At 33.8% G+C, this 25,187-nt stretch overlaps 1 protein-coding gene across 1 annotated transcript in view; it reads right to left on the bottom strand.

The window, feature by feature from the left end:
• Nucleotides 1-25,187, bottom strand: part of LOC106457263 (tubby protein-like) — a 128,717-nt gene that overhangs the window by 11,867 nt on the left and 91,663 nt on the right. The window contains exons 6-8 of the mRNA XM_022383115.1: nt 6,691-6,936; nt 6,213-6,325; nt 4,844-4,958 (exon numbers count right to left, since the gene is read on the bottom strand). Coding sequence (XP_022238823.1) covers nt 4,844-4,958; nt 6,213-6,325; nt 6,691-6,936 — 474 coding nt within the window. The remainder of the gene's footprint in view (nt 1-4,843; nt 4,959-6,212; nt 6,326-6,690; nt 6,937-25,187) is intronic.

Raw genomic sequence — 25,187 nt, 5'->3', positions numbered from 1 at the left:
TGGTGGCCTGGTGTGATGTGGTTGATATTTCAGATCATCACTGGATTTTAACGTTGTTAACGAGTTAAGAAGATTCGATGACGAGACACCCACTTTGAGACAGTTAAAGTTTTTCTTCATTACCGATTCAAGCCGTCTCCAAGCATTATTAATCTCAAAGTGTGTTTCTCGTCATCGAATCTTCTTAACTCGTTAACAACGTTAAAACCCAGTGATGATCTGAAATATCAACCACATCACACCAGGCCACCATATTCTCGTCATAACTCTTCAAAAGTTTTAAAACACTGTGATGATCTGAAAAATCAACCACATCACACCAGGCCACTATATTCTCGTGATAACTCGTTAACAATTTTAAAACACTTTGATGATCTGATTTTTTATTGACTCATCTAAAGTTACTCTGAAAACTGTACTTTTGCAAAATTGGAACACTAAACCATAGATTGAGGTAAACATGAAAGAAACTTATCAAAGCATGCAGATTATACTTGAGGCCATCAAATATGATCACCGTAGGTAGAACATATGTGGTGGTCTAAAGGTTATTGTACTCCTGCTAAGCCTGCAGATTGGGTATATCAAACATTATTGCATTTTGTGTCTCCGGGACAGCCGAGAAGATACAAATCATTTGAAAAAGAAGGAATGACCAGTGAGAGAGAATTACATACAAAGGAAACAGAACATCAAGTATCAACCTTTAGTGAATCCTCAAAATGTGTTTCTGCTTCGACTTCATATTAAACTAGGACTCATGAAGAATTTTGTAAAAGGAATGAACAAAGATGTTTTTGGTTTCAGCTATCTGTCTGACAAGTTCCAAAAATCAGTGAAGCAAAAACAAAAGGAGGTATCTTTGTTGGACCACAGGTTCTGGAAGTGCTGATGGATAATGATTTTGAAACAATACTCAATCAGGAATAATTTGCTGCCTGGAATTCGTTCAAACTGATTGTCAAAAATTTCTTAGGAAATCAGAGATTTAAGTACATGAAAATGGGATCTAGGTTGTCACTAAAGATTCACTTCTTATACTTCCATTTAGACTCTTTCCAAATGATTTAGGTGCAATGAGCATGGTGAGCGCTTCCACCAAGATATTTCTACAATGGAACAGCAATATCAAGGACGATAAAATCATGTGCTGATGGGAGATTACTGTTGGTTCTTACAGCGTGAAACTGAGAACATACACAAAAGGCGCAACAAGTCAAGCAGATGTTTTGTAACAAAAACAAAAATAATATCATGATGAAAGTTTTAAACATAGCCTGAATGTATTATCAGTATATAATCGTATTATATACGATTAAAAAACCTTTTAAAAGCCTTTTTAAAACTGCTATTGCTGTTATGTATTGTTTTTGAACATTTTTAAATTCAATTTTCATAGAATAAAAAAGATATTAAAGAAAAAGTTATTTGCACGACATATAAGACTATTTTGAATAAACCTATCATAACTCGAAAACTAGAGTTGATCAGTTCAACAGGATTTTTAAAATCAGCACCATGAAATTACTCAGAAACAGTTGTATGTTTTCTAGTAACAAATTGTTGCCCGATGTTATTAGACATACTTTCTAAAGTCACATCTCTTTTAGAAAACAACCCAATTTCTTCTTTCCAAACAAATTTATTCCTTGATGTTTTTTGTTTCTTTCGAGAAATAGTTAAAAGAATCATAGTGAGACTTACGAGAAATTCCTAAAGAAATCACAAAATGTTTAGCTTAATGGATCTTAATAGAAAACAGTAACTGAAACAACGTTGCAATGGACAATGAATAGACATCTGTAAGAATGAACAAAGTGTTAACATTTACTTTAGAAAGTCCTATGAAAGTTGTAACGGTCGATGAAAGTATATTAAACCTTAAACTGTTGATTGGTGTATGTTAAATCTCTAACGGTTAACCAATGTATATTAAACGTCTAACAACTGATCAGTGTATATTAAACCTCAAACTGTCGATCAGTGTATACTAAAACCCTTAACGGTCTATCAGTGTATACTAAATCTCTAACAACTGATCAGTGTATATTAAACCTCAAACTGTCGATCAGTGTATACTAAAACTCTAACGGTCGACCAGTGTATACTAAACCTCAAACTTTCGATCAATGTATACTAAAACTCTTAACGGTCTACCTTTGTATATTAAACGTCTAACAACTGATCAGTGTATACTAAAACTCTAACGGTCAGCCAGTGTATATTAAACCTCAAACTGTCAATCAGTGTATACTAAACCTCTAATGGTCGACCAGTACATCTTAAATCTCTAACGGTCGACAAGTGTATTCGGTTAACCAGTGTATATTAAACCTCTAACGAGTGACCATTGTGTATTAATTGTTTTATTTCGAACAGTTGAACGAGTATTTTATAAGTTTGTAAAACGATTATGCTTGGTAAACTCTAGTAAAGAAAAGTTCAAATATTACAAAAAAATGACTTAAGTAACTCTACGGAATTAGTAAGTAGACTTACTTTTGTAAGCACAGCAGGGAGAGAAAAGTAATTGGTTTTATTGCATTTCGTTTAGTACAGAGGGTTGAGTACGGTATATTAAAACGATTTTGAATATGCAAAACAGATAATCGCGTGACAACCACAGGCACTATAAAGTTGTGGTGGAACAGAATGTCTCATAACTACATTATGACATTGTTTGGCGGTTCATAGGTAGTGCGATGGCGCCAGAAATTGATGGTTTTTGTTGGGAAAAGGTATACAACAGCCCTTTCTGACGATGCAAAATGTTCATATACTCAGATCATAAACATGTTTTCAGATCGAGGATTTTGAATTTCCTTGCACTGAATGGCATCGGAAAACAAAGGAATATGGACCAACTTGGGGAAAGAGACCAACCATGGGGAGCCAATTTTGTAACAAGTGAGAATCCACGAACACAAAGGTCAATGGCAAAAGCTGCTCATGTCCCCCAGGCAACAGTACGCAATATATTAAAAAGAAAGATCTCTGTCTGGAAAAGCGACACAAGTCACGTGTACACAAGTTACTTCTATGACATATCTGTTCCACCGTCGCATACCTCAAGCAACTGGTGAATGAATCGGGTATTCAATGCTATTCCATACGAAGACATACTGGTCAGGCTTTCTAGGGATTTCTGTGTGATAAAATTGTTGAAACGAACGCTGGGAAACTGTCGTCTTTTAAACTAGATGACTTATGAAAAGACTTAATGGAGAAGATGTATGCTTTAGACACGACAACCTTAAGAAGGAGTCTTTTTGAATGGAAACAACGCTGCGGGGCTATTGTTAAGATGCGCAGTCGTCAGAAATAGCATGACCTTACGTGGCGACATGGACTGTAACGACGTGATGTCGCTCCAAAACTGTTTTAATATAACGTGCTCAGTTTTTGTAGAGGGCGTTATAATCCATATTATATTTGTTAGCTTAACAGCGAATGAACGGTAATAATTGTTATTTTACCAGTGACAATAATTAGTCCTATTTATCCTAACTTACTATAGTCAGATTAGTAAGTGGGTTTACGTTTTTTTAGTCTACTAGAGAAGGGAGGTGTAACTGATATTAGGTAAAATCTAATCTATTCGTGAAATTGCCACATGTAACAGAGACCAGTTTGGGGGACTGATCCTTCTTCCTCGGTCTTTAACTCGCCAAAATCAATAATTTGGGTTGTAATGGATAATTTTAATAATTGAACTGGCATGTCTGCCGAACAACGTAGAATAATTATTTGGTATTATTAGAGTTTCGTGCTCTTTCCATACACATGTTAACATATATAATACTTGTACTGAGAAAAAGTCACTTCAAACACCATACATAACAACTGCAGTACATCACCACAGAGAACACGATCTTGTTCTTTGAATTTCTATTGTTTAAGTTTACTGATGAAAGTGTAAATAACTCTAGTATTTTATAGATTTAATAATAAACGAATTGAATTATTTTGATCATTGAATCCTGGTTTAAGTCTGTTAATTATAAAACTACTGGAAAGTCTATTGATTAACAGACTCAAACAGGGATAGAATGAGCAAAACAGAGCAACTTGCTCATTGTTAAATTTACTGATGATTGGACCGTAACGAACCTGACTCTTTGGCACGTATGAAAATAGACGGAAACTTACGTTTCTTTGTGTCGAAATTGACAGTTTTGGAAATAAACATTACAGTAACTCGAGCATTTTGTTAAATAAAAACAGTAACTTTTCAATAAAACTATTAATTTTTGGGGGGGTTCAGAAATCAAATATTTTAAGGAATGAAATTTCATTTTGTTCACAGCTTCAAAAATGAATGATAATTATTTTTTGTTTATTCTAATAGGACTGAGTTCCTATGAGCTTCTTCTGCCCAAGCCCCCACAGTGGCACAGCGGTATGTCCTGCGGACATACAACGCTAGAAACCGGGTTTCGATACTCGTGGTGGGCAGAGCACAGATAGCCCTTGTGTAGCTTTGTGCATAATTAAAAAACAAACAAACAAACACACTTCTGCCCAAAGCGACATCTGGAAATTAAGGAAAACAACAGGCTAATTCTTTTTAATTTATGAGATAAAATTGTTAGGTGAGGTTAGCAGAAAATTATTTTGTTGTTCTTCTAATGTGTGTGTGTGTGTGTGTGATCTTGACAGGTGGTGCCAACAGTTGAGATAAGCTAAAAATAACAAATACACAACTTACAAATGGCGCTAGAACCATTAAGATTATCGAAAAACCCACTTAAACTCATGAAATGTTGGAGTAGCTTGTGCCAAGTTAGGAATTTAAGACTTACAATTCCTTTCTTTTATCTTGATAAAATTCGCCAACACTTACATATATTACAGCAGCGATCTCACAACGCGTGTTTGCTCGGGTACCCATAATATTTCCCCCCTTGGGGCCAGCTCCGTTGTCGAACACAGTAAAAGATGTTCCCAATAAGTTGGACCTACATCAACAAAGAATATAAAATTTATTTCAGAATACAAGTTCACTTGTCACTTATTATTCACTTTAACAACATTTTAACTTTAAAATGTTCAAGTTAAGACGTAAAAAAAGTGTTAAGTTTTTCAAGATTTTAGGAAATGCTTATTTTATATGCATTTTCTGCGTAAGTCTTAGAATTCTTATGTTTGTTAAGTAAATTTTATGTTTTAATTTCATAAGCCAAAAATTTATGTTTAAAAATGGATCTATTATTGACAAAAACATTGCAATAAGCTGTATTATTTGTCTCTTATTTATGACGACAATAACAACAGTAAGAATTAAAATAAAAGAAGCGATAAATAAACTACATGCTTATGTAAGTTGAATGGAATGAACGGACTTATAATGGAAAAACCTATAATCTCTCATTTTCAAACAGTAGTCTACTGTAAATCTTACCGGATAAAACACGATAGTTCAAATATTAAAAAACAAAATCCACAAAATAACTCTCACACTGAAACAACATCCATACTGAGAATCGCAGCTGGTATTGTAAACTAGCTCTTATGTTGAAACAATACCCACACCATGGTATTGTATACTTTTATCACATTGAAATAACATATATACCAACAATCCCGGTAGTTTTTAGAATGAAACAATGTTCATGCCCTCCCCCAGTGGCTCAGCGGTAAGTCTTAGGGCTTCTAACGCTAAAGATCGGGTTTCGATATTCGTGGTTGGCACAGCACAGACAACCCTTTGCGTTTAACAACAAAACAAAACAATGTTCATACTTTCGATCTTAATTTCTATTCTCTATTAGTTCTCACACAAAAGCCACACTATGAATAGTATTACCTATTGTATACATTGCAACAATACTCATAAATATTAACTGGAATCGTCCTCTAGTTTTCATTTTTAAACAATGCTCATAGATGATTAGTTATAACTGGTAATCTTTAACGCCAAGACGCGAATTGTTTCCCTATAATATTGTGTGTCTATTATTAGGATCAAAGCTACACAATGGGCTATCTGTGAGGTGTTCACCACGGGTATCGAAACACAGTTTTTGGCGTTATGGGCCTTCAAACTTATCGCTGAGCCATTGAGGGGCCCCTACAATATTATTATTATTTTGTCAGTGACAATTATTAAACTGGTTTAGAAAAAACATTAACTAATACTTAGTTTTTAGCGAAGACAAATAATTTTGTACCAGCTGAAACCATTGAAATTTCGAGTAGTGGGACAACCGTACCTGAGTTTGCCAACGAAAGAATCCCCACCTCGAGACAAGTCTGTCGGATCAACAGAAATCAGATAATTAGAGGTTGCACTTTTCTTCCTCTTACGAGCTGCCAGGAGAAACACCTAAATACGCAGATGCAGAGGTAAAGAAATGTTAGGGAAAAATCATTCATCGATTAAAATGTCCTCGCAACATCTGTTAACTTTGATGATTTTATACATATTAGTAATGACTATTTTGAACATCACAAGTAGTTTAAGGCCCATGTGAATATAATTCATTCAACAAAAAACAGCACAACAAATTCAATTGACAGTTTTGTATTTTAAGAAAAGAAAACTCAGCAACTGTGTCTCTGTTTCTTAAACCTTCACGTTAAGTAAACACATTCTTATGTTAAATATTCGTCAGTTATTTCTGCAATATCAGCGACTTGCAAACTGGTGGGCGGCGTAAAATTTTCATAACATTACATAATAATCTTAACCTTTTTACCATCTTCCTTCTCCAGATGCAGAAAATACGTAGGAAAAAGACCTCTATCCATCCCCTTTTTGTCTCTTGTAATTCGACACTGGACAGTCAACCCCTGTAGACATGGCTCTAAGGCAAACGCTGGTAGGTTGTCGAGTAGGTCCTCCATTTTTCCAATACCTTTGTTCTGAGGTTGATCTTCTTCGACATTCACCTCCTCCTGATTTTCATTGCTCGGAATTGTTGAGAAATCTCGTACCTTTAAGTGTAATTTAAAATTCTTAAATGTTAATCCATTTCTAGGGACTTCAAAAGGCGACTTTCATACGTTGTCAATTATTTAACTTATTCAGTACAGTATATAATAATTGTTTTAAAGCACAAACTGATATTGAGATACGAATTGTTTATTACCGAAAGTGCTCACATTTGAAAATAAAGTAAATAAAACAATAGGGGATAGTTATCTACAGAACTACATACAGTACAGTAGTCTGGGCTAATTATTATTAAATATAATTAAAACAAACCCGTAGAGGCTAACTATCATTGAAATTACATACAATAAAAAGCGTAGTTCTAGTGATAGCTGATAGCTACGCTCTACAGCACTGTTTTTATCGGTTTTATTAATAATTAACCTTTCCTGTTTTATATGCGTAGTTCTAGTGATAGCTGATAGCTACCCTCTACAGCACTGTTTTAATTGGTTTTATTAATAATTAACCTTTCCTGTTTTATTGTACGTAGTTCTAGTGATAGCTACCCTCTACAGCAATGTTTTAATTGGTTTTATTAATAATTGACCTTTCCTGCTTTATTGTTCATATGATTAATACTTGTAGCTATTGCGTTTTCATGTTATACGTATGTTGATAGATGCCTCTACTGTTTTATCTTATGTAATTTCGATAGTAACTAGCTTCCACTGTATTGTTTATGTATTTATATTGATAACTAGCCTTTGCTGTTTCATTTTAATTGGTTTTGTGGATAATTAGCCCTTACTGCTTGATTTTATATAGTTCTAATTATAACTAGCCTCTTCTGTTTTATTGTATGTAGTTCCAATGATTGCTACTCTCTACAGCTTTCCTGTTTTATTGTGCGTGGTTCTAGTGATAGCTGATAGCTACCCTCTACAGCACTGTTTTAATTGGTTTTATTAATAATTAACCTTTCCTGTTTTATTGGAATTCCACTCATGCGTTTGCCTTTTAGCCCATCATTAACCATTTATTTGTAATATATAGTATTATCAGATTGTTCCCCAAGACAGGAATTTCACTCATGCCTTTGCCTTTTAGCTCATCATTAACCATTTATTTTTAATAGGAAATATCCTTACGGTATTGAAACCATTCATACCTTTTCCTTTTAGCTCTTCATTAACCATTTATTTGTAATATATAGTATTATCAGATTGTACATGCCGAGTTAGTTTATTATGTGGAACATACGTTCACAAAAAATGAGTTAATGATAACTGTATTTAATAACGTCATAGCGGTCACTTCTCATGAACATGCACGAGAATTGCCCTCTGATGAAAAACAGTATTAGTGGTTACTTTCTGGGACAGTTTACAGCCGAATACGTTTCTAGCTACATTTGATTAAAACTTCTAATCATTATGTATCATATTATGATCATAATTGATCTTCATGTGAACTCTCTTAACTCTCTATCTTAAAGCAGCAAATTAAATAACATATCTTAAAGATGTATAAGTTATCATAACAAGGTAAATAAGGGAGTGTTTTATCTAAGAGATCTTCCGGTAGATCAGCGGACTTAGACATTAAAACCTACTGTGGACAACGCTTGTGTGGCTTTTCGCTGAAACAAACTATTTAAGATGTCGACCTTAGCAGTCATCCTAATTTGTTTTGAATTTTCAAACAGTATTACTTTCTTCTCTTTTTCTAGAAGTACAGTCGAAATTGAGCCTTTCTCCCGTAGTGGATCTGGAAGATGAGGATGATGAAAGCACGCCTGTAGTACCATCTTCTATCCCAGCAACTCGTGCAGAAATACAGGAGGATGAAGAGAATGTTCAACACAGTTCATCAACAACATCAGACCCTGCGAGAGACAAACTGTCCCCTCAAGAGAGGAATTCCACCCATGCCTTGGTCTGTTGATTCTTTACCCAATATTCATTTGTAATATATAGAATTATCAGAATGTTCTCGTCAAAAGAGGAATTCCTTCCATGCCTTGGTCTGTTGATTCTTTATTCAAAGTGAACTATCAGCTGATTTGTTATCTATAAATATCTTCAGTATATTAATTTTTTATTTTAGAATTTTTAAAAAGAGTTGTCAATTTACATATTTAAAGATCAAAATTACTCCAATAACCGGATAGTTCACTTTCTAGTCTGTTCTAGTGTGTGCAAGAAATATATAAACTGACGAACTGCATGCATGTATGTTGTCGCAAATGACATTTCTAGGTCAACTTATATTTGCTATTTGTTAAATTTTGAGAAGTTTTTAGTTATATCTGGGAAACATCATTCATAACCACAGCGTAATTGTTGAACAATCTTCGGAGAACAGATAATTACAGTATTTGTTGAGCTCTAGGCTTTAGTTAATTGTTATATTCATTTACTAATACACAACTATTTTTATGTCGTAGTGTTATCTGCATTTTACAATCGGTTAGACGTTTGAAATTTATAATTCTTGCGAAAATTATATTGAATTTAAAAAAAGAGGATACCGTCAAAAAATAATAATAATCCGATCTCAAAGTTAATGATTTTACACTTTCAATAAATCTTCCATAAGACAGAGCTCAAGAATTGATGTTACAAATTTTACATATATATTTAAGCTTTGGAACTAAAGAAAGCTCCCGATTTATATGTTTCGACGCTCTTTAGAATGTTCTACGACAATAAATAACAATATTTGTATAACAATGTTATATATATGTCAGATAAAGATGTGAAAATGTGCCAAAGAATATCGCCGTCGTGGCGTCGCTTCGTTCTCGGGTATTGCAACAGCAAACTCACGCTGTTTGAACATATAACTGAAAGATATATTAGGAGTTTTTTTTTGTCGATTTATTACGTGTGTGCAACATTTTCCATAGATGTGATTCAATTTACATTTACATTTAGGCTTGATTAACACTGAATGTAAAAGGAACAAATAAATTAACACACACATCGTTGGTGAATCAAACGGCAACCTCATATTGAATACGCTTCTTTCTCTCTCTCTCTCTCTCTTTTTGCTCTGATAAACTGCAAGTTTCTTTGTATTATTATTATTATTTACGCCCTTGTAGCAAATATCTACATCACAGTACGATCAGCTGATCAGTTTTGCGATAGTAGAAGTGGATGAAATATTGAAAAATGTCTTCCGAACAGAAACCATAGTTTTTCAATGTCAAACTAGTTTCTAAACTTTTTTTTTTAAGTTTCTATATCGTTAACAAAGTGTTTTAACTTTCCGTTTCGGTTGTTCTTTTGTTTTTGGAAAAAACAGCGGTAGAGGTAAGATATTTTTAGTCAATTTTAAACTGTTGTCGAAAAGATATAGTGCGTTAGGACCGGAGCACTGTATAATAGATTCCCTGTACTATTTGACCGACTTGTCCATTGATTATTCAATCGGCTTTAACGAAGTTAAACACGTGATCGGTATTGTTTAGCGAAAAGGGTCACTATGACAACACCAACGAAGGTAAGGGAGTTGAAAGGTAGACCAGTAAGCTATGCACCAGCGCCAAAGCACATGAAACTGAGAAATTAAACTGAAGTTTTTATAAAGGTCAAGACTGACGTACAGGAAGAAAACTGTCTAATTTGCATACAAGCTTAACGACGCTTTTAATTAAAGACTTTCATGCTTATAAATATATGCACACGGTCAATACTGTACTTTCAAGTGCTAATGAAACAAAGCGTTTGATGACAAGCAAATAAAACCCACCAAAAAAGACCCATCCAATTGTGAAAGGCTTAAACAATGGTATTAATTAAACATTTTCAAACCTTAAAACATGCTAGTCTAAGTTGAGTAAAATTTGCTTCTGAATATCTAGATAGTGTTTACTCACTAAACAACGTTCGAAGTTTTAAACGTATATGCTATAATGAAGTTCAAAATCCTTAGTTGCATTGCTTGTAGCATGGAAACGTCAAAATATATTATGTTTATTTCTTTACTTTTCCTCTTGACTAAGGAAGAAGTCAGAGTATATCATGTTTATATCTTTATTGTTTCACTAGACAAAGTTCAGAGATTCATTAATGTAATTCCTAAAACGATAAAACTAAAAATTTCTACCATATTAAAATAATCAAATATCATACGTGAATTTGAAACACTGGGAAATGGGTTTTAATACTGCAAGTAACTTAAATATACAAAAATCACTTCAATTATACGATCCAAACTTTAATCATTCAACCTACACTCTAGTTATACAACCCCTGCTATTTTTTTAATTATTTTTTACAACGTTGAGTTTAGTTTTATTTACTTTCTTGTTTTTAATCGTAAAGCTTAATAACAGGCTATCTGCGCTGTGCCCGCCACAAAGATCAAACTCTGAACTTTTAACATCTTAAGCTCTCAAGTTTACCACTGAGTTATCGTGGGACCTATGTTGTTGTTACCCCACAATAAAACCTTTTGTTCAAAATACACGTTACTACTCTGTTTTGAGCATTACAACTGATGTGTTTTTATCACACACAAAAACAAAAATCGTTGTTTGTTAAACTGTTTTTTTTTTTTGCATTATTGATGTCGTTTACTCTTATATTATATCCGAACAAAATGTTTAAACTGATAATTTTACCATAAATTCGTACTTATCATTTTAGCATTTAGTAATAAACCACACATTGGCATAAAGTTATAGACAAATCTTTATGATGATGAAAATATATATAATTTTATTTATTTTTTTAAACACGTAACATTCACTAGAGTATACTGGGTGTTACTGTAGATAAAAAAGTCCCTATTAGAAACGATGAATAAATGATACAATTTGTAGACTTCGAGAGAATCCAAATGACTTGTAATATTATAGATAAGGAAAATGACCTGTAACTTAAAATGATTCGCGTATCTCTATATAAACATAATAAACTGTAACTCTTTGTAAACGTAATAATATCTAACATTAAAACAAAAACGATCTGTAACCTCTTTAAGTAATAAACAAACACTGTTGTTTGTTTTTAGAACTGTAGTACATACTGGAGGGATTTAGACATTCTGACAACAAACAAGAGTTCTTGTACTACTAGCCCTGAAGAAGGTACAACGGCGAAACGTTGCCTGAAATAAAAAGTTTTTCATCAGTTTTTTCTTGTTCTAGTTTTATTCTCAAACATGAATCATTTAAAATTTTAAAACAAAAAACATTTAACACTATCCGAAAAAAACTAGTCTCTAAGTCTGTAAGTTCAGATAAACAAAGTAATCAGTAAGTCCAAATAAATAAAGCGATCTGTAATTTCAGATAAACAAAGTAATCGATAAGTTCAGATAAATAAAACGACCTTTGAGTCAAGGCATGCAAAGTGATCTTAAGCTCAGACAAATGGACCGATTTTCAGATAAGGTGCGAACGCCTTTTAGAACCTGACGAAACATGATTATAATTAATATTACCTGTCATAGGATATTAGTATTAGGCCTAGTATTATACTTTTAAACACAACACTCTATATCTAGTTTCTTAGGGATTTTCAAAATTATAATAGGCCTAATTCTTATGTCATATGACAAGTATAATTAAATACCATCTTCAGATAATATAAAATTTACTTCAAAGAAACCAAATTATCTCTCAACATGAAACGACTTAAGATAAAAATGGCGTATTCCTCTAAATAATCAAATTTAATCTTTAAATATAAAAAGGAAGCTATCCATAAAGTACGATCCTAAATAGACGAAACGACGAAGTAACCCTTGAAAGACAAAATATGATACAAATGTAAAAACAAGATGACCTATAACTAAGAAAAAGAAACGATGTGTCATATTGTATCATTAAATCGATGTAACATTCTCGATAAACTGAAACTCTATCAAACCGAACAATCTACAGATAAACAAATCAATCAATAACTCAAATAATGAAATAGAGTTTTAATACCAAATAAAGAAACTGACCTATAATTCTAAATAAATAAACTGACCTATAACTTTAAATAAAGAGACTGACCTATAACTCCAAGTAAAGAAACTGACCTATACCTCTAAATAAAGAAACTGACCTATAATTCTAAATAAATAAACTGACCTATAACTTTAAGTAAAGAGACTGACCTATAACTCTAAATAAAGAAACTGACCTATAATTCTAAATAAATAAACTGACCTATAACTTTAAGTAAAGAGACTGACCTATAACTCCAAGTAAAGAAACTGAGCTATAACTATAAACAAATAAACTGACCTATAACTTGAAATAAAGAGACTGACCTATAACTCCAAGTAAAGAAACTGACCTATAACTATAAATAAAGAGACTGACCTATAACCCCAAATAGGTTTCTCTGCAACTCTATATTGTTGTAAAATTTTAACAAACATATCTGGAGTTCTTTGATTTTTCTGCCTTTATAAATGCTTTTACTAATTAATGTGAGTTCAGGTAGTGTTTACTTACTTTGAAATACATGTTTTTAGTTTTTAACTGTTATGATTATTTTCTTACACTGAGCATTTGATCATATTCTTATGGTTATTAGATGCTATAGTGTTTAATGTTACGTAGGAATGATAAAAAAAATAACTTGTAATACCAGTTAATTTTTGCTTCATTTTTGCTCAATAAGACCTGATTATTATTTGATGAAATACATGTTTAATATTATGAAAAATTACAACTACCTACACTGCTTAATGTTGTGCAATCATTAGAAAAAGTTGATTTTATTATTTTTGGTATTTTAAATATGATTAAATGTTGTTGGAACATATACCATATAAAAAAGTGACGTATTACAAATAAGATTCATTTTTACGCCTCTAAGCATAACTCTTGATTCATTAAATGGGTGGTTGGGTTAGTACTTGAACTCTGAATTCTAAGGTGACGGTTAAATTTCACTATTAGGTCAGACAAGATTATCCGAAGAGGTGGTGATGAGTGCTATTGACTAGCTGCATTTATCTTGTCTCTAAGTTTGAAATTAGGAGTGGTTATGTGAAGATAGCATTCGTGTATTTTTGTGCAATAATTATAAATACTATCTTCAGGAGATATGCCCTCGTTAATCGCAATGACGTCATACAATGAGGCAAGCTAACGAAAAACCAGATAGAAAAGAAGTGGTTCCTGGATAACAACTTCTAACATACAGAAAAGCCAGTGCGTTTTGGTAACAATGCGTTCCTATAATGGTTTTTATGTCACGTTGCTTAGCAACAAAAGTATATAGGTTATACTTTTATGGTAAAATGTGTTCAGAATTCACACATTATCAACCTAATAACCCGAGCGAAGCCGGGTAATTTCGCTAGTTATAAATAAGATCTTCAGGAGATATGCCCTCGTTAATCGCAATGACTTTTTTGAGTTAGAATGTTTTTTCGAGTAAATAAATAATGCTTCAGATCATCATTATGGTTCATCAAAGCTTAACCAGAGGTTGAAAATATTATTTACTATTTGGGCGAGTAATTAAAGTTTCGAATCATTATTATGGTTATTCACTGGATTATAAAAGGTCGAGAATGTTGTATGTTTTCGTCTCAGTAGATAAAGTTTCGGTTTTTATAAAATTATGTTCGTATTTTTTTCAAAATGAAAAAAACAAAACAAATCTGAATGAGTTATTTGGGTAATCTTGTTTTCATCTGATGTCATCAATTCGGAACCACTTCGTAATTGTTCGTAGAAAAAAGTTCAAATAACCACAAATCAGATTATTCTATTACGTCAAAAACCTCTCAACAAACACAACCGTAGCATAACATTAATTTGTTAACAAAGCATCTGAAAAGCCATAAAAAGTTGTTGTTTTTTACTCTTTATTTAGTTTATCCAAAGAAGATGCCCCAAACAGTTTAACTCGGTTAAATCTTAAATCAGTTGAGAAGCAGTACCTTGGACACAAGCAGCTGCAAGAATAGTCTTAAGAGCATTGTTCATGTGTACATAGAAAACGAAAATCGAAGGCTGTGGTTGGATAATTACAAGCACGTGACCTACAGCAGAGCTTTGTTAACACAAGAACGCTATCTGGATAAACAGTTTACCACCGAAAAAAGGGGAAGCCTGTCTTCGGAGATTGTGTGGGTTACCAGTTAAGTTAATTGTGATTTTTTTTTTGTTCCTTTGTCGTTTCCAGTTATCATGTTAGGAAACGTAAAGCCTAGTCAATGTTTGTCTACTGACAAACGGAACTGGAAAATAATCATTTTCAATTTCTTTATCTGTCTGCTAAAGATCTTCTGCTCCAGCAAAAATTATTCATACATTTGCCTTCAAACTGAGTTAGGTGTTCCGCTTTCGACTCCAGAAAATCTGGTCAGTTTACAATAACACATTAACCAGGTTAGAAATGGTAATATCCACTTTTTTTCTGTTTGGTAATTCACTAGATCTTTCGATTACATTTTACTATTATTTGTTTCTAGTCCAAAATTGTATGTACAATCAGTAAATAATATTAAGTTTCTGTTTTTATCTACTTGTTTCGGCCTCCTACATATGGATTAATAGCTCTTAGTTTTTTAGTTAAGAAAAAACATGTTTAGTATATTTTATTTTGATTAACACGTTCTTTTCTTTTGAATATAAATCTTCTTTCGGTATTGAAGCTTACGTAAGAACTACTCAAGAATTTTCAAGCCAAGTAACATAGTGTGACCAGAGCTGCTTGTTCCGCTGTCCCCCAGATATTTTAGGGGACGCGGAAATGTCCCGCTATAGAAGATAATGAACTTAAATGTCCAACATTGTCAAAAATAATACCGGTTAGCACTACCGTACAATGAGTATGATTGCACGTAAGATTTGTCCTGTCCTAGTAATCGTATATCATTTATATTCATACATTTCCCTTCAAACTGAGGTTAGCACTACCGTACTATGAGTATGATTGCACATAAGATTTGTCCTGTCCTAGTAATCGTATATCATTTCGTGTTGTGCTATATAATGTATTTAATGTTGGCTCCATGTGTTGCAGCAGTTCAAAGAGCTTAATGAGCGAATGAAAACATGCAGATATCAATATCAGGGTTAACAACAGCGATGGCTGTATACAGGTACCCCCCCATCTAGTTGATGAAAGCTCGCAGATTATCGCGTGATTTCGTGGGTCTGTGTCGAACATGCTCAGTTCATTTTAAAAATGGAGTGTCCACTAAACCGTAAACGATTTTGAGTATTAAAAAGAAGAGAAGTGGGAATGTAAGACATTATCCGTATAGTAGCAATGTTAAACTCTTCAGAGGAATGTGACAGACAGTCACGAGATGCAACATAGTAACGACTTGTGCCTGAAATCTCCTTTCAGGCATTTACGTTGGCAAATTATAAAACGATTCTTATGTGTATCGCTATCAAGTTTGCATGAAAATGTTACTGTTGAGAAATTACTGGCTTTTACAATTTCCGCTTCTTAAAGTTAAACACTGGTTAGATTGACGTGAAAATGGACGGTATAGAAGGTATGTAAAATTTCCGTAAAAATTTACAGTGAGTTTTGAAGGATTAATCGAAAATGTATTTCTTACAATTGCTTTTGTAGTAGCAGCTTTCAAAGAACTTTGTTAAATTTAATGGCGAAAAACAATGCGTGTTTCACTGTTTTTTTACAATTATTTCTAATATTCGTCTATAGAAGAATGTTAATTATCATACAACAGTGTGTTCATATATGGTATATTCAGGCTTACTCGTAAGCTTAAAAAAATTCATAAAAGAGGAATAACAAAAAAACAATAGCAGAAATACTATAATATATTTAAAGAATACCGTGTATCCCACACTGGGATCGACTTTAATATTTTAAACCACTCTAGGTTCCTTTTGCATATTGTAAATCTGTGTGAACATCTTCGAAGCGCTTATATAAATCACAAAGAAAAACAAAAAAAATGATTACATATGGATGTGTGAGTTTCAGAAAGATTACATCACAATAGCAAAGCGATAGCAGGCTTAACTCATGTTTACTCCCTCTTCCACATATTATATCTACTACCATTAAAACGAATGTGGTGATGTGCCACCGAGAATATACAATACCGTCTTGATATCATTATTATGAATAAGCATTGACTAACTCGCCGAGTAGTCTTCCTGAGAAAAACGACAATTTAATTGTATCTGCAAGGTTTTCTTTTTTTGACTGCTAGCAGCATTTTCCAATATTTAGAATTTCAATATGGTGTCTGCTACCAGTGCCCAGTAATGACACGTCGAAGGAATCTATTTGTATTTACCATCAAGCTACTTGTAAATTCATTGAAAGGCGAGCTTAAGGGCTTACACGCTAAAAACAAGGTTTCGATACCCGTGTTGGGCAAAGCGCAGATAGCCCATTGTATAGCTTTGTGCTTAAATACAAATAAACAGTCTGGCTTTGTGGTGCAACTCTAAATCTCGAGGCTAATGAGCCGGGGTCGATAGATGCGTTATAGGAGTTACAGTTACTCCGTTAGCGTGAATAATGGTAGAGTGCTGTTGACTGACTGTCTTTTCTTTTCCGGTCAATAGTTAAAAATTAAGGACGGCGGCAGAGAGTCCTACGACTGAATGCTCTTTAGGATTAGACTCTTATGAAGAATTTCAGTAATATGTTGAACGATCAAGATATATATAAATTGTTTATGATCGAATTTTACATTTTTAAAATTCAGTGGTTTCACGTATATTATCAAACAGTCAAGTAAAGTAAAAATGTTATCAAACAAAATATGATAATTTATAGTACGAACACTATTTAATAACAGGTTTGTTTAAAAAAACAAGACGTTGCTTCTATAATGAATGCCCTAATTAGAAATTTTAAGAAAAATTTTATTTAGCCATATTTATTTTTGATACGAATTTTTATAAGTTCGGGCAGTTCGTTTCTTTGTTGTTAATTAAGCAGAAAGATACCCAACTTACCATCTGTACTGTGCCCGCCGAAGGTATCGAAACCCAATTTTGTAGCATTATAAGTTCCTCAGTCTTTCCACTGAGCTACCGGGGAATCAAGAAGTCCGTGGTTTTCCACATAATAATTCACATAACCAGAAACCCACAGGACCATTTCTTACTTCCAAGCACAGCAGTTACATTTCAAAGTAATCTAGTTAAATAATGTTATTTATCATCAACCAAAAAACTTAATTGTGGACGAGAACCCGGATGTGGTCGTAGTTCCTGTTATGTTTAAAAAATACGTTATGAGCCATGTGTTTGTCAATATTTTGTGGCAAGGTGCAACAAAAGCTGTAGAGTGTCTTTTAGTCAATCTAAAAACTACGACAGCGAAAGAATTAATATCACATAAACAATTCAAAGTGAAGGTAGTTAAATTATATTACAAATACAACAATAGAAATATGAAAAATAATATCCACTTATTATCTCAGCATCTGTACGTGGGTCTAACAGCTAGATATGTCTCAACAGCTTACCTGCTTAATTCAACAGAGTCGACACAGCATGGTACTAAAAGATAAGTTATTGGCATTGTCATTAAGCCGCCTGTCTCTGCTCCTTATACATACTGTCTCTAACTCGCACGGTTGTGTAATGGGTTCTCTAAAAGCAAGCTATTTCACTCGTGTATGTATTACAAGCCCTTTACACATGAACAGTCTTGTTAAGACTATTGTTGCAGTTGTTCGTGTTCGTGGCACTGATTCTCAACTGATGTAAGATTTAACCGAGTTAAACCCTTTGGAGCAGCTTGTCTGGATATACCAAATAAAAAATAAAACAAAAAAAATTCTATCTTAAATTCATGACAACAAATTTGTTTGTTTGTTGTTAAGCAAAAAGATGTACAATGGGCTATCTGTATTCTGTGGGTATCGAAACCTAAATTTTAGCGTTATAAGTCCTTATATTTATCACTGAGCCACTAGGGAGGGGGGGGGGGACAACTTTAAAAGAAAACTATATTGTATTTATTTGACAGAACAACTATCTATTTATAAATCTCCCTAAAGTCAAATAAGTTTACATCGCAAATGTTACCCCTGATTTTTGAACATGAATAAATCCTCTAAGATCAATATATTTTTCACAGTTTTGTCCATACGTCAAATGTATTGTTACTGGAATTTTTTTAACTTCATGAGAGGGAGTTTTTTCATGGTGTAATAATTGTGTGAAGTCTAGAAGTTTCATAAAAGTTTAGGCCTCTGTGGCATTTTTAACGTTGGTCAAATAGTGCACAATATTGAAACGCCAGTTAGAAAAAAATCATTTAGTTTGTTAGTACATGCTCGTACTTTCAGTCGTGGGGGCGTTATACTGTGATGGTCAATCCCACTATTCGTTGGTAAAAGAGTAGCCCAAGAGTTGGCGGTGGGTGGTGATGACTAGCTGCCTTCCCTCTAGTCTTTCGCTACTAAATTAGAGACGGCTAGCGCAGATAACCATAATGATTAACTTTGTGATCAATGAATAACTTGCTGACTCGATGACTGAAACGTTCACGAATACACAGACCAACAGGTTAATCCACACTGTCTAATTAAAACTCTTTAACTGACTAACAAACTTTTGTTTTGTTTATTTGTTTCGTTTTGAATTTCGCGCAAAGCTACACGGAGTCAGTCAGCGTGTTTGTTATCGATCGGTTAGCGAGGAAATTTTTCAATGTAAGTGACGTGAGGTTTATATGTGAGTTAAAGGTAGAGTAGTTTTGGAACTGCTGTTGAAATGTTGTTTGTGAAGTCAGATCTCCCAGGGAACATAGTATGTAGCCTGTAGAGAATGTGATTCAAGAAATAAATTAATTTATTATCGTTATGTGGAGTAGACTTCTCATTATTGTTATAAAATAAACCAAAAGAACCTGTCCCATAATAGAACACGTTAATACTTGGAAATATATCCATGTTTTCGAAACAGATTTCTGTTAATTCTATGTTTCTTCAATAGCTTTTTTTTTTCCTACATCAAACTGTATATTAACTTTAGTGATTCGTGTGATATTGCCTCCTGGTGGCTGAGCAGTAAGCTTGAGACTTGCAGCGCTAAAAATCGGAGTTCAATTCTACGAGGTTGACATAACGCAAATGGTCCATTGTGTAAATTTGTGCTTAAGCACGAACATACCACTTAGATCGATCTATCTTCAATAGCTTTGGTTCATGCATCAAATTGTATACTTCCCTCTACCTTTACTTCTTGGAAATATCATCTATGCCTGTTGAAAGCTAATATTTCTCAAGGATGTAATCACATCAAACAATTAGTACTTAACAAGCATATTCAACGCGGTAAAGGTTTTTCTGCACTCATGTTTGGGAGTTCTTGTATGGGGGTACTTTATTTGAACAATTTGTGTTGCTAGTGGCATGTTTATCAATTCGAGAATCATCCAACGGTTGAACTTCGTGGCAATCAAAAATGGTATTGTCCTTATCGAGATGATAGTCACAATGTTAAAAGATGCAGAACCAAAGGACATATCGTTCCAAAGAGGCGATTCTTCAATGTCTTCTGTGGAAGCAGAAACTTCACACAGCAAAGCGTTTAGGAGAATCATTACAACCCAACCTAATATGTAAAGTGAAAACTGTGGTTACAAAATAGAACTCTTCAATTTTGGCTACACTCCAAAATCACGAGAATATTTGGTTTGAATTTCGCGCAAACCTACACGAGAGCTATCTGCGCTTGCCGTCCCTAATTTAGCAGTGAAAGACTAGAGGGAAGGCAGCTAGTCATCGCCACCCACCGCCATCTCTTGGGCTACTCTTTTACCAACGAATATTAGGATTAACCGTTACATTATAACGCCCCCACGGCTGAAAGAGCGAGCATATTTGTTGGACGGGGATTCGAATCCGCGACTTTCAGATTGCGAGTCAAACTCCCTAACCATCTACTTGGTCTATCACGGGAAGGATAGCCGAAGAAACTGGACTCACAGCAATTCCATTCAACTTTGGTGCTTTTGATCGGCTGGAACGTTGTCTTGAAATTCGACATCCACGTCCAGTAAATAGTTTGTCAAGATGTATTATATAAATGTGATTTCTACGTAGAAAACTGTAGTGTTAGAGTATAGTACTTAATCACGGCTACCAAACTGAGCACGAATGGCAATGGTTTAACCATAGCAACGCTACTCTTCCCCATTTCACCTCTGATGCATCCTGGCTCCGTACTGTCCTTGAAATACATACTGTAACCTGAAGGGGAGGGGGATCGACAGCACTGTTGATGGTATTACCTTTGACAGGAGTTTTCCTACTTTCTTTGACAATGGTCCCTTAAGAGTGCTTTCTCTCTTTAGGTCTACACTTTACATAGCAAAGGACATATCTGTATTCCTTCGTTATGACTGAATTATGCTCGCTTACATCATTTCAGTGTAATCTTTATAGAGTAAGCAATGTGGAAAAATATTATTGGTTCCATAAGTTTAAAAAATGTCGTAATATAAGTGGGTAGGGTAAATTTATTATGTGTAACCACGTGTATATCTCTAATGGTCAAGTTGCAATTTCATTGGGTGGTACTTTTGCTTGTTTGTTTCGGATGTTCGCGCAAAGTTACTTAAAAGAGTTATTTACGCTAGCCGCCCCTAATTTTGAATTGTTAGACGAGAGGGAAGACAACAATCCAACCCCCCCCCCCCCAGCAAGTCAGCAATTTAGCTTGATTGTTAATAAGCACAAAGCTACACAATGGGATATCCGTGCTCTGCTCAGCACTGTATCGAAACTTGATTTTTAGCATCATAAGCATGCAGACTTACCGCTTAGCCACCGGGGGAATCCCCCAACAACGATTTGTGTCTAGATTAATGGTGAAAATTGACTGTCACCCTTATAATGCTCTCCCGACCTCAAAGTGCGGAGCACTTAGTATTTTTTCGATAACGGAACGCGAACGATGGTCTTGAAGATTCATAATAGTCCAGCACGCTAACAACTGGACTATTCTTGACCCTGCTATATTTTTATAATAGTTGTGTAGCAGTATTTAGTGGTTATACTTTGAATTACAAAATAAAAATTTTTACGTGTTTTCGCGATTTGAATTATTTATGCGAAGAAAACAAACATTTCCTCGGCTTATCATGAAGGGAGCGGGGAGGGTAACGAGAGGGGGCGGCTCTACTTTAATTAGCAAATAAAACTCCACAGGTCAACAAGCCTCGAGTTTAAGTCATCAGGTGTTTCGTACTCCCGCGGGTAATAACTAAAGGCTATTATATGATGACAAAGTAGAATATAAGAACTTCTAACTTTACACTTTTTACATGAATAGAAGATAACATTCGATCGAAGTACAAAACACTGCATGTTCCCGATGTATGAAAAAAAACATATATGTATAAATAAGGCGAATCTTATTAAACCGCCAAACATACCTGTTTTTCTAGCATATCGTGTATACTATGGAGTAACTATGTTATTCAATAGGGGCAACAGTCCAATGGAAGTTGTTTTTTTATTATATTGAGTCATCATTAAACACTCAGAACAAAAAACAGCTATTTCACTTCATACAGCAATCATAGATACTGTGGCTCTCATAAGATATTCAAATGTCTACTTTTCTGTATAATAAGTATACCTAGAACTCGAGTTTTTGAGCGGAGAAAATAATTTCGTTGAATGTACAAAGTTATCTTCTTCATATCCAACCCCCCGGTGGAACAGCGAATAGTTAAGGGACTTACAGCGCTAAAATCCGGGGTTGAATTCTTCGCGGTGGACACAACAGATAACCCTCAGTGACTTTGCTCTAAAACAAATAAACGAACCTTCCAATCAACTCTGTGGAGTTGATTGGATAGGTAACGCCGAATAACAGGAGATTCGACAGGATATTATTACAAAGTAATTCTGTATTTTTCTAAAACTGACTGAGTTCGTGAGAATGAAAAAAAAAGAGACTGGATACAGATACAATATACTATATTTACTTCACAGGCTATGTGGGGGACGTTTTTGTTGAAAAGAAAAAAAACAACTAAATAATCCGGTTTTTCTTAATTTGAACAGACTGAGTTCGTGAGAATGAAACAAAGAATCTGGATACAGTATACTATCTTTATTTAATAACGTAAACACAGTGTGTATATTTGCTTAAGACGCTGGACAGTCGCTTTTTCTGGATAATTACTTTTTTTCTACAAGCAGTATCAGTCAAGGTTGTACATATAACTAACTAAAACTATCGTTACTTACTTCAAAGGTAATGGCAGATTTACCCAGAGCGACTAACGCTAATCTCGTGACTGATTATTGTCATTCAAACTTTAGAGAGGTCATAAAGATTAGTTATGTGACAGTTTATCTCGCGTCTGCTTATTCACAGATTATCATGTGACTGTTCATGTAACAGGTTCTCTGCCGACTTCAAGTGACAGCTTGTCACCCAATTTTTCACGTGGCAACGTATCACCCAACTTTTCATGAGGTATTTTTCCAGCCAGTTGTTGTGGTGATAGCCATTTTTCCTACATTTCACTTTAAGGTAATCACCTGAATTTTCACGTGACGCTGATTATCCGGTTGTTCATGCGAGCTCTTATCACGCGACTGTTCCTTAAATGTAAATTTATCAGTTCCATTTTTCTGTTAGCTAGTTACCTTAAGGTTGTTGTGTTATGATATACGTAGATTCTATGATGAAAAGTTTTGCACGGGAACTTATTTCTAGAGAGGCATAATGACGTAAAGAACCAGGGTTTTTAATTTCAGTAATTAGACTGAGTAGTGCTCACGGAAGAACTATTTGATGTGTGACTACAGAAGACCTGTAACGGGCAGGAATAATGTGGGCTAATGATACTCAACATGGAACGAATAGTGCATTTATAATATGTTAGAGCATGGTGGCCATATTCTGAAAACCAAAATTGGGACATGTATAGAAACCTGTACTCACCATAATTCCAGAGGCAACATTTACGCTTCTTTGGCAATTTTCATTTGTTAACAATTAATTCAAATACACACTGAACCTCAATGCTATTTTCACTTGTTAACAATTAATTCAAATACACACTGAACCTCAATGCTATTTTCACTTATTAACAATTAATTCAAATACACACTGAACCTCAGTGTCATTTTCAATTGTTAACAATAATCCAAATACAAACTGAACCTCAGTGTCATTTTCAATTGTTAGCAGTTAACCCAAATACACACTGAACCTCAATGCTATTTTCACTTATTAACAATTAATTCAAATACACACTGAACCTCAGTGCTATTTTCAATTGTTAACAATAACCCAAATACAAACTGAATCTCACGCCTTAATAGTACTTCATCACTTATAAAAAAAGGGGGTTCTATCATATTAAATATTGTAGCTATGGTGATAGCACCATTGCCGTCCTATGACGATGATATTCCTAAAGCCACTAATAACATTACCAGCTGGATGAATGTTTCTTTCAAATGTATTTTTGCTGCAAATACAAGAAATGTATTTCAGGAGCAGTTTTTATTTCTATTTTTGACCAGATATTTTTTCCCTACCGAGTACAACATCACTCCTGATAAATATGAATGATCGGCACTTGTGTACTATTTAAAAGTTAACAAATAATCCCAGTTAACGTTTTATATTTACACAATTTAAAAAACTTGACGTTGACGGTTTCAATAAAGTTTTTAAAATTGTGCAAGTATAGAAAGTTGATTTTAATTATTTATTAATTTAATCCAGATTTTAATTTTTTTCAAGAGGAATCATAGACGCTACGTAAAATTTTCTAAAAACAAAGAAATACTTTAAGTGATTATGAAAACAAAAAACACCTAAACAAGAGAGTGACTTTTTGATTGTTTTGGCTATGGACTGGAAAATCGAACAATTCTAGTAACTTCTCTGTTGTTGTAAAGGAGGAAATTACTCTTATATTATGACTCTCTATATCCTACAATGTAATATTACTTTCTTTCTCTCACTATACATAATTAGACCTATCGCGAACTTAATCTGACTTATCAAACCAGTACGAAATATTTCCTCATTTCACTAGCTACAATGAATAATTTGGATAAGAATAATCGTGAAATTTTATTCACCCGCCAAGTTTTATATTTTTAAAACGTATTTATTACACAAGAGCTAAACATGTATAAACAATTTCAAATAAAAAAGGAAATCTAGTAATGAAGATGAAAGCTAAAGTTTCATTAAATCAGCAATGATCCATTTTGAATGCAAATTTCAGATATATATATATATATATATATATATATATATAGTTCGTTTTCGTCTAGTAAGTAGTCGACACAGTAAGTAACACAACGTAAAGTTAATTTAATTAACTTTAAGTTTATTACTACGTACGGT

Source organism: Limulus polyphemus, unplaced genomic scaffold (genome assembly GCF_000517525.1).
Source record: "Limulus polyphemus unplaced genomic scaffold, Limulus_polyphemus-2.1.2 Scaffold309, whole genome shotgun sequence".
Classification (NCBI taxonomy): domain Eukaryota; kingdom Metazoa; phylum Arthropoda; class Merostomata; order Xiphosura; family Limulidae; genus Limulus; species Limulus polyphemus.
Note: the sequence above shows the minus strand (reverse complement) of the source record. Positions and strands in the feature narration are given on the sequence as shown.